Here is an 11,294-nt window from a genome sequence, read left to right as displayed (position 1 = left end):
AAAAAAACAGCTAGTAAACTAAAAACATATCTATGAAATTACTAGACCAATTTTAATATAAGTAACACCCTTCCCTATGTAGAAGTCTACCTAACTTAAATTAAAAAGGTCATCTCAATATGAAATTTAGTTTTCGGCATATTTTTTATTAAGTGCTTGGAATCCCAAAGGCATCATCATGCTCAAATATAATTTAACTCTGACAATTTTACATAAATACATCTCAAACTAGTAACTTCCTTTTTTTAGAAGTTAGTAAAGAGCGAATAAGAGCTAAAAAATATAGGGTATATAATAGTACCTAAGCAGTGTAATATAATTCATAGTCGAAAGAGATAAAATTAATTTAGTATAAAAATTAAAAACAGTACTAGTATACTACTTTATAGATTAGCCAGCATCTATTAGGTAACAACTACGTTCAATAATTGCCAATAATCATTGGCAAAAACTTTTAATGCCATGAATTTCTCAAAATATTTTATACTGCTTTACAAACTTTCATAGATTGAAAAATTGCCAAATTATTATAACAGCAAAGGGTGTTTTCACTGATTATAATCATATACATAAAAAATAAAACATATTACTTTTAAAGTTTTATTATAAAACATTAGGATTAGAATAAATGGTACTATAACCTCATCGATATGATTATAGTGCCACTAGTTATTAATTTTACTATTTAAAATTATTCTTTTGTTAAGTAATACAATTTTTTAAATTAAATTATATGAAAATGCTAAATCATAGGTAAATAATAGGTACTAATATTGTCACAAATATTTTAAAAGGGAATACACAATCAGTCATTAACACAGATACACAACTGATTAGTCAAATGCTTACTTTATTTGTTGGCCTCTAAATTGATCATTGATGACATTTATCAAATGTTCTTATACAAAATTAGGCAGTTGTTGTTTTCTAGTCTTTATTTAATTAACTACTAACTCTCTGCATTTGGTTCCGTTGCTACTGTTTCAGTTTTTTCTTTTTCTTTATCAGTAATGTTTTCTTTCATTTCTAATTCTTCAGTTTTATTCTCAACAACTACAGATACTTTGGGTAATTCTGACTGCACATCAGAAATAGAATAGTTATCGGATTCTATCTTATTTGTTTCTTCTTTTTCTTCAATTGGTAGATCATTTGTATTTGAAGTTTCTATAGCATTGGTTTCGATGTTTTCTGAATTTTCAATTTTTTTAATTGATTGAGATTCCTCTTGGACGTCAATTTGTTCATCTGTCTTAGGCGAATTACTGTTTCCATCTGTATTGTCACTGGAGGAGCTCTCTTCACTAGATGATAGTTCTGTAGTGTTTTTACACTCAACAGCTTTACTAGAATCTGAGCTACTTTCGTCAGCTGGTACATCTGGTTCAGCTGGCGTGTCAGTTGTAGCAATACTGTCTTTTTGTACATCTGGTTCCGCATGCTTAGTCAAATTTGAATCTTCAGTTAGTTTTTGTTCTGTAGTTTCAGCATCATCAACCTTGATTTCAGGAATGATAACTGGTTCCAATACGTCACTCTTCATTTCCACATCCATTTTTGTTTCAGTTGATTCTTCAGAGCTGTTGTTATTTTTTACATCCTCACTAGTTGACGGTATCTCGGGTGCAATTTCTTTAGGTTTTTGTTCTGGGTCTTCTGTATTTTCGGTTATGTTTAATTCTGGTGGAGTGACTGATTCATATTGAGTAACAGTTTTATCTTGTGAAAGAGAAGTTTCTTGCTTGGCATGCAATCGTGCTTCTATGTCATCTACTGAAATATGAGCATCGGATGATCCCGGCTGAGGTTCTGATGCCTGCTTTGCAGCAGGATTATCTTTCCACGACATATCTTCCATTTCAACATCAACATTATATTCAGAGTTGTTATCTGATCCATTGACAATTGCCTCCATTGGTTCGCCATTTTCTGGTTCTGGAAGACGTTGAAAGCCTGGCTCTCTAGTACTGACAACTAAAATGTTTTTTTCTATGGCTCTCATGAACTTATCAACTCGGTTATATTGTTTACGAGGATAAGTGAGGAGCTCACAAATCCTTTGCACTGTGAACGGAGCAGATGTAAACGAGTCCAATCTCTCCAACAAACTATTCTTCATGATATCATAATTAAAGGGGTCAACATTAGGGTATGGAGGAATATCTATACCTGGTGTGGTGTCGTAAAAATCAGTTATAACATTAAGCAATTTTTCCTTAAACAAACTCTTCACAAGAGACCACTGATAGACTGGGTCACCGGTACGCGCCACATAAGCTAAGTAATCATTTAGTTCTTGTGGTATTGTTTTTTGTTTACGTTTTGAAAATTCCTCAAGGAAATGAAATATCTCTTCAGCATTATCCATTGTGAAAAGCGGTAAAATATGATAATAATAATTCTTTATTCCAAGACTCAAACAAGCTTTTATTAAAAAATGACAGTTCACACTCAACTCTCACAGAAGTCAACAATCATTTTCATTCTTAACAGATTATTAATATTTACAGATAAAATTAACAACAACGGATTTAACTTTATAGAACTTATATTTACGAATGAAATTTATGACTTTGTAATCAAAAACTTTACAAAACCACGTCAAAGACGTTTTGAGTATTCTTGTTTTTTTTTTCTGATTATACGATACTATCATGTGTTATAAAAAATATAACAATTATTATTAGGTAAGTTAAAATATCCAAAGCTAAGTTAATTTGCTTAAAAATTTGATATGCCAAATAATTTAATCACATGATTTTTTATAGTTTACTCAAAAAAATCTGAGTGAAAGTACCTTGTAAATAAAATTTATCTATTTGTCTGTCTATAAACGAGTTATAATACAAACCAACAAAAAAGTACAAAAAATCTATTTATTTTAATACAATCAAATCTCGAAAAAGATACTGTACAAATCATGACTGATATTTCTTAAATTCAATATAATTATAATGACAATTTGTCAGAGTGACGTTCACAAGTACACATTGACATTTAGAAAATATTGGATAAGTTATTCTATTCGTTCTTATTAAAGTTAAATTATAAATAAACCTATACGTTAATTAATCGTATTTAAATTACAAAAATGAATTCTATAATAAGAAGAAGCTTTTATCCAATTTATAATAACACGTACAAGTTAACTTGTCGCTTATTAGCTGATGCGAAAATTAATGAAAAAATTGATAAAATAGTGAAGGATAATAAAGTAGTAGTTTTTATGAAAGGCGTTCCTGATGCTCCCCGATGTGGTTTTAGTAACGCTGTTGTGCAAATTATGAGAATGCACGCTGTACCGTACGAAAGTCATGACGTTTTAGCTGATGAAAATCTACGACAAGGTTAGTTCCATAGTGTGATATTTAATTGTGTTACATTACATTGTTATCCTTCTTTAGTTCAACATTTATTTTCAATTTACTTACAGTAATTATAATTTTTAAATACTTTAAAGAACTGCAAATAAAAACGAGATACATTTTATGAGATTAATCAGTGCTAGTCACCGATCATTATCAGTTCTATAATGAAACGTAAAAGCATTGTCATAAATAACTTCTCTCTAGATCTCGGAAAGGCTATGTTCAAATCCAGAGAGGCTATGGACTTACATCTGCAAGAACTTTTTCGAGACATACTGATTCTCTTAATGTTATGAATTCTAAAAATAAATTAGCACATGTCCTGCAATAATTGATTATGATTCACATATTCAAACTACTAGGCCATTGATAATATTATCTCGACTCACTTAATAACTAGTGTATGTGTTATAAGCACTATCTGTGTGCCAACAAATAAACTTGTTATATCTAAAGTGCACAATCATTCACTTGCTCTTCAGATACAATCCAAGTATACAAAGCTTCAAATTTACTGTATTATTTTACATTTTCACAGTGTTTAAATTAAATAGATTATCATCTCATAACATAAAAAATATTTTTATAAACACATTTATGTATTGTTCATTATTTTTTCAGGCATTAAAGATTATTCAAACTGGCCAACAATTCCTCAAGTATTTATTAATGGAGAATTTGTTGGTGGTTGTGACATAATGCTCCAAATGCATCAATCGGGAGAATTAGTAGAAGAGTTGAAAAAAGTTGGAATAAAAAGTGCTTTACTGACTGCAGATGAAGCTAAAAAAGAGGAAAACAAGTAGCTTACTCAAAACACTCAATAGTTATCACATTGCAATATTAAAGTAACAAATTTGATTTTAATTTAATCATTACCCATAACCACAATCACAACTGTGTGAGGTATATTTTAATGTGAAATAAATGACTGTCAAAGCCTTTATACTGTGTTGATTAAATTCTTGTTTTATAATATTATCTCTTGAATATGATATTTGACAATATTAATTATTACATTCAATTTGAATTTAATTTTTTTTTCATTTGTAAATATACTAATACTATAATTTAAACAATTTTTTTGACTCATGTCCCTGAACTGATACGTTGATTACGAGGAATCAAGACAAAATATGTCATTTATATTAAACTAATATGAAGTGCTTCACATGACTTACCTCCACTATGTTTAAAATGATAATTTTTACAGCAATGTTAATTTAATATTGCTATGTAATTTATTAAAATTAGATCTTTCAACAAATATTGTTTTATCTTGTTCTTGTAGACTAGACATTTATTGTGGTTTATTGCAGAGAAAAAAGTAACATAAAATGACTTAATGCTTAAATGTCATAAGAACCATTTGCAGATGTATAAAACTGGTTCATATATAAAATCATTGACCAGCCAGCAAGCTATTAACCAATATTCTTAAAATTTAAAAACTGATTTTACTTATTAACCGAAGAGTAAATTATAGTTATTATGGAGGTTAAAATGTAACCATTTTTAATAGTGTACAAATAATACAATGTCACTGATTATAATAAGTTTTTCTTGTAGTAGACTGATTTTGTTTTTGTTTATTTATAATAGCACAAATTTTATCTTTATGATATCTTTATTATGAATACAGATTTTAGGGTAAAATTTTTGTATTGGGTTATGGATTCTGACGGCAATTATTTAATATGTGGGTTAAGATTTATACTTAGTTTTAGCTAGGTAAAACTAAGCGTATAAAAATGTTAAGTGATTTTCAAATAATAACATAGTTTTATATGAACAAAGTAATTTAATTTACTGCTAGTGTATATTGCATTAAGGTAATTATGCAAATATGCTTTGGATATTACTAAGCTTGCTTCATAGCTTGTTTAAATATGTGCATAAACTAATGTTGGCTTAACAAACATCATAATGATATAGATTATCCTAAAATCTGGTTCAGCGATCAATACAATTGTGAATATTAAATAGTTTCAAATCCACAATTTCATTGCTTATATTTGCATGTTATTTACTTTGTGACCATGTTTTATTTAAAAGCAAGTAAACCATTTTTGTTGTAATAAAAAAAATAACAATTTAGTGTAAAATACTATGTTATTAGTTTATTCTATATATCTTTTAAAAGTTAAATAAAAGATTTTTTTTTTGTTTAAGAGCTCTTTATTAAATTAGCTGTACATTCGAGTTAGTATACTTTTTGGGCACATAATTCATTCTTAATCTACATACCACTGCTTCCTCATAATATAATTGGTTGGATTAACAACACAGTCATTATTAAAAGACAAAAATATGGCAGATCATTTATTTAGAGTACTCATACCAAAATACTCTCACAAACGATTATCATATAAAATGATATTCATGATAAATAAATAGATGCAGGCAAGTTATGGCGATCTATGATAATAAATAATTTGTGTGACACTTCCCTGCAACATTTATGAAATTTATTCACTTACATAAAGTTTAGTGTACTTACCATCAAAGTACAATAATTACTAATGGCAGTAATTTTAAAAAAAATCAAACTTGTATAAATAATGTTTGCTTATAAATAAATAAAATATAACAAAACCATTCTTACAATGTCAATGAGTCTTATTTTGGTGTCACACATTAGTCAAGCCTAACATTAGCACCATCTTTTAACTTACAAATAATTATTTTGTGACTTCCCTGATAATTTCATACAAAAGATACCTAACTCTAATATATAAATAGAAATAGTTAAAATACGGATATTTCTTCTGATTTGAGCCAAAAGTAGGGTGAAGAATGGTAGGAAAGTTAATGGCATTTTTGGTTTTAACATTGCACATTTTTTTTAATACAGAACTGTTGTTAAGACTAAATTTGTCACAAAAATTGTTTGCATTAATTTGACCAAGTTAGGGCGAATACGAAGGTCAAGTTAAGAAAATAATTTTTGTGTTGTTATTTTATACCGCATCTTCGGGCATCGTTGGTTAGTGCTGTTGGCGGCTGAGCTGAAATTCTCCAGCCATAACGAGGTATTACCTTCGAGCGATGAGGATTTTTCAAATTGTATCTGATGAAAGATCTGTATAAAAAAGTATGATGAAACATTTTTAATAATATATTGTATTTTTTTTTGCGAAGTTTATTTTGATATCTGGCACAAATAATGACACGAAGATTGGAGAAAAGCCAAAGTGTCGTTGTTTTCATTCGTCTCAATAACATTTTTTTTTATTTTTAGCTTTATGAAAAGTAATACCTATAAATTATGTACTTAATGTGAAGAAATTATGCGAAGCGGATCAGTATCTTTATTAGTTTATTTTATAAGTAATGAACACAATATTATACATTTTATAGTAGTGTTTTTGATTTAGTTTTAAAATTGTTGACAAAAAGTCATTTTTTACAGTAGTATAGGTAACAAAATTGATTTTACTAGTCATCAAGTGTTAAGTGTCATCATCGTGTAATGTTGTAATTAGCAATTAGTAACAATTATGCCGAAAGTAAACGGCAACGTCAAGGTTACTGTTTGTAACCCAATCTAATATGACTAGTGACGTGATGTGTGAATATTCATAATAAAAGTGAATATTCATTAGATATTTCGCGAAATCTTATGTTAATTGTATGCAACGAGGGTATGCGAATTGCAGTCTAGAATTAACAAATTGGCAATCTTAATTGTATGCGGTGCCGGGCGAAGATCTGCGAATGTAAAGATACGTAATAATTTTTTTGAGGATTATTGAGCCAGAATCTTAGTTTATCGCAATCACAAATTCGCATTTTTGATTTGTTTATGATGTATACTGATTATGATTACGATTATGGCTGTATTGACACTATGGCTTTTATCGCCATGCAAAAATCCTGGTATAATCACGCACTATTATGTAAGATGTGCAAATAATTAAAAAAATGGAAATTTCTAATAATGGTAGATGACTTCCATTGTCAGTGTTATTGACTATAAAATATGAGACAACATCACGTATATTACTCTGATCCCAATGTAAGTAGCTAAAGCACTTGTGTTATGGAAATCAGAAGTAACGACGGTACCGAACACCAAGACCCAAGACAACATAGAAAACTAATGGTAATCTACATCGACTCGGCCGGGAATCGAACCCGGGACCTCAGAGTGGCGTACCCATGAAAACCGGTGTAAACACCACTCGACCACGGAGGTCGTCGAAATGGTAAAAGTCTCTTGCAATGAAAATATCTAGAAATAGATCTTTTATATCGTTTGAATTTCTGCTATCGATGACAAAGGCAAACGATTGGCATAGGGCGCCGGGCGCGTACCTAGAGGTCGGTCTCGCCGTAGAGCGCGGTGGAGAATGCCATGTAGTCGAGCGCGTGCGGCGGCGCGTTGGGCCCGCGGTAGGGCGGCATGCGCGCCACGCAGTACTCCGCTTGGTCTGGCGGCAGCTCGCGCCGCAGCTCATCCGCCGTGATGTACGGCTGCACACACACACACACACACACACACACACACATTACTATAAAGTAACAGCCTGTAAATCTCCCACTGCTGAGATAAGGCCTCTTCCATTAAGGAAAGGGTTTGGAATGTATTCCACCACGCTGTTCCAATGGTGGAATGCACATGTGGCAGAATTTCGATGAAATTAGACACATGCAGGTTTCCTCACGATGTTTTCCTTCACCGCCGAGCATGAGATGAATTATAAACACAATTGAGCACATATATATAGTGGTGCTTGCCTGGGTTTGAACCCGCAATCATCGGTTAAGATGCACGCGTTCTAACCACTGGGCCATCTCAGCTCTCACATTACTATTATATTATAAAATAGATAGATATTTTAAAGTGCTGTAATATCGAATTGGGAAACAATCCTGTAATGATATTTATAGTGTGGCATAATAAATAAATAAATTACTGATTGATACGTCGATATAGACAAATCTACAGTACTCTGAAGTTTAGTTCTTAATATTTTTAAAATTCAAATGTTTAATTGTGATGCCGCCTGACTTAAAATGCAGGTATTTTTAAATTATAAATATGATATAAAACGGACGAGGAGAAATTAAAATAGTATACATAAAACTGATATTTTGATAGCAAGGATGCTAATTGGTTGAAAGCATACCTTGTCACCGGCCAAGATCCTGAAGCTGTCGATGACTTGTTCAGCGGTGTCGGTGTCTGTAGATTCCCTCGTCATGAAGTCCAGGAACGCATCGAACGACACGTAGCCTGTACAATTAATTATAAGGCGTTATATCTTAATTCTCTTAAAAATTTAATTTTATTTTTGATGACTTTAGTGCGAATAAAATAGAAGTTTTTAACACAATTCATGATTACAATTTTACTTTTGAGGTATCAATGAGTTTTCACGTTAACTTACCAGTGTTGTTGGGGTCGACGACGGCTAAGATGCGCTGGAAGTCCAATTCGCCTTGGCGGTCCTTGCCGATGCTGTAGCCCAGCGATACCAGGCACGACTTGAGTTCCTCAGGCGCCAGGCGGCCTTGAAACATTCAATTGCAATTTATTGTACCAAGCAATGAAACATTTTGGCTTACTCCAAAATTCATGAACTGATGAATAACTATTTTTTATCTGTTTTAAATCGGAAGCTTAACTTTATATGACTTTTACTTATTATTAGACATAGACTTGAAAATTTGCAGTTTAACCCTTAACTAATTTATAGGAGTTGTTTGTTGTCGCCCGCGCTTTTGTCACGATTCAGGGATTTGGTTGTCATGTGTCAGGCAAAAAAAGTAGACTTTGTCCTTGGAGTTCAAATTTGCTTCATATTAATGTCATCGAATTCGGTACAGCGGTTTGGTAGTGAAAAGGCGACAGACAGAGTTACTTTCACATTTATAATATTAGTATAGATTAGAGTATTTTCGCTTACTAGTAGTATAACTGCGACGCTATTAATCCTACTACTATTATAAAGGCGAAAGTTTGTATGTATGGATGTATGGATGTTTGTATACAATATAGCTTATACATCAGAATAACACATAGGCTACAATTTTTGAGGTTTCTAATGTGAGGTCGTAAAAAAACACATTTTTTGCGCTTACATTGCAAACGCCGACTGAATCCTACAAGATAGATCAAAACAATGTACTACAGTATTGTACAACTTAAAAAAGTCTACAAAAAAGTCCGTGATGGTATATGTTTATCTCTTAGGAATAACCCACAATAACCATTTTTTATCCTTTACTTTGTACGAGAAATAATGGCTTATTTACGAAGCGATTTTAAGCGATTACTTGACTAGACGGGACGAATCTGAAGTCCACGCGAACGAAGTCGCGGGCAAAAGCTAGTTATTGATAAAAATTACCGGTGCGGTTCTTGTCGAAGTGGTTGAAGGAAGCGCGGAACTCGGTTAGCTGTTCCTGCGTGATGCCCTTGGAGTCGCGTGTGAGGATCTGGTTTTCCACCTCATTGATCGTGCGGTTGATGGATGTCAGCAACTGTTCCCAGCCTACGCGCAGCGTCTCCATTGTGTATTGCGAATATCTGAGGGTAACATTCGTATTTGTTATTTACCCTTAAGCTGTTTAAAAGTAAAAAGTAAAGTAACAGCCTGTAAATTTCCCACTGCTGAGATAAAGCCTCCTCTTCCATTAAGGAGAGGGTTTTTGGTACATATTCCACCACGCTGTTCCAATGGTGGAATGCACATGTGGCAGAATTTCGATGAAATTAGACACATGCAGGTTTCCTCACGATGTTTTCCTTCACCGCCGAGCCCGAGATGAATTTATAAACACAATTAAGCACATATATATAGTGGTGCTTGCCTGGGTTTGAACCCGCAATCATCGGTTAAGATGCACGCGTTCTAACCACGGGGCCATCTCAGCTCTCTCTCTTAAGCTGTTTACATATATTTAAGCTGGATTTTTTGCATTATTTTTGGTATTGTACCTGTTTTCGAAGATCATGCCCTCCTGTACGGCTTGGTGGATACGCTCAAGCTCTTCGATATGAGGCTTGTATGCGTACACTCCTGCCTCGTACTCCTTCAGTCGGTGCAACTGGTCTTCCAGAGAGCCCTGGGAATATTCAATTGTCATTAATTACTAAAACTATTCAGCATTGTTTTTAGTTATGGTATAGGTTGGCGAGCATATGGGCCTGATGGTAAGTGGTCACCATCACCCATGGATAATGACGCTGTAAGAAATATTAACTATTCCTTACATCGTCAATGTGCCACCAACCTTGGGAACTAAGATGTGATGTCCCTTGTGCCTGTAGTAACACTGGCTCACTCACTACAGACCAGAACACAACAATACTGAGTACTGTAATTTGGCGGTAGAATAACTGATGAGTGGGTGGTACCTACCCAGACGGGCTTGCACAAAGCCCTACCACCAAGTAGAAATTATATTTAAAATATAATATCCAATTACAAACCTTTTTTTGTTATTAAGCTTTTTTAAATTGGTTTGTTTTGTGTAAGTGGTGCGTCAGTCAATCAATCATGAAACATTATTGACGTGACAACGTCTTATAAATTGGTTTGCCGGGTGACACTTCAAGAAACTGCGTTACGCTCCGCTCACGTTATGCGCTCACAATGAGAGCGAGTGAGAGGCACGCGTGCCTTCCACTCGGGCATGGTTAGCCCGCCCAAGAGCGAGAGAGACAGACATAAAACTTTGTATAAATTATAGAGATTTTGTATAAATAAATGTTTTAAATTGTTACTATTATTTCATCCTTCTTCCTACTATACGAATGAATATTCACATTAAAATAATTTTACCACTCAAAGTCGTCACGTAAAACTTTCGCCCGTATACCGACTTTACGGGCAACAGGTAATTTTTTTTATGAATAATAAAGTATGATCAAGTGTGAGGAACACATTGTGAGGAAGGGCTTGAGCATGGATGTGG

At 32.9% G+C, this 11,294-nt stretch overlaps 3 protein-coding genes across 5 annotated transcripts in view; 1 reads left to right on the top strand and 2 right to left on the bottom strand.

The window, feature by feature from the left end:
* Positions 1 to 586: 586 nt before the first annotated feature.
* On the bottom strand, positions 587 to 2,480 carry LOC124535717 (serine/threonine-protein phosphatase 4 regulatory subunit 2). Its single transcript, XM_047112028.1, has one exon. It carries the CDS (start codon positions 2,366 to 2,368, stop codon positions 950 to 952), a length of 1,419 nt encoding a protein of 472 aa, XP_046967984.1. The 5' UTR covers positions 2,369 to 2,480; the 3' UTR covers positions 587 to 949.
* A 478-nt stretch (positions 2,481 to 2,958) lies between these two features.
* LOC124535759 (uncharacterized monothiol glutaredoxin ycf64-like) lies at positions 2,959 to 4,247 on the top strand. Its single transcript, XM_047112080.1, has 2 exons — positions 2,959 to 3,347; positions 3,990 to 4,247. The coding sequence occupies exons 1-2, from the start codon at positions 3,092 to 3,094 to the stop codon at positions 4,172 to 4,174; spliced, it is 441 nt and encodes a 146-aa protein (XP_046968036.1). The 5' UTR covers positions 2,959 to 3,091; the 3' UTR covers positions 4,175 to 4,247.
* Positions 4,248 to 5,677: 1,430 nt separating this feature from the next.
* Positions 5,678 to 11,294, bottom strand: part of LOC124535758 (alpha-actinin, sarcomeric) — a 42,317-nt gene continuing 36,700 nt past the window's right edge. For all 3 annotated transcript variants that reach the window (XM_047112079.1, XM_047112077.1, XM_047112078.1), the window contains 6 exons: positions 10,315 to 10,442; positions 9,725 to 9,903; positions 8,762 to 8,884; positions 8,501 to 8,607; positions 7,686 to 7,844; positions 5,678 to 6,450 (listed from right to left, as the gene is read on the bottom strand). In XM_047112079.1, coding sequence (XP_046968035.1) covers positions 7,686 to 7,844; positions 8,501 to 8,607; positions 8,762 to 8,884; positions 9,725 to 9,903; positions 10,315 to 10,442 — 696 coding nt within the window. In that variant the 3' untranslated portion in view covers positions 5,678 to 6,450. The remainder of the gene's footprint in view (positions 6,451 to 7,685; positions 7,845 to 8,500; positions 8,608 to 8,761; positions 8,885 to 9,724; positions 9,904 to 10,314; positions 10,443 to 11,294) is intronic.

Source organism: Vanessa cardui, chromosome 15 (assembly GCF_905220365.1).
Source record: "Vanessa cardui chromosome 15, ilVanCard2.1, whole genome shotgun sequence".
Taxonomy (NCBI): Eukaryota; Metazoa; Arthropoda; class Insecta; order Lepidoptera; family Nymphalidae; genus Vanessa; species Vanessa cardui.
This window is presented reverse-complemented; position numbering and strand designations above follow the sequence as displayed.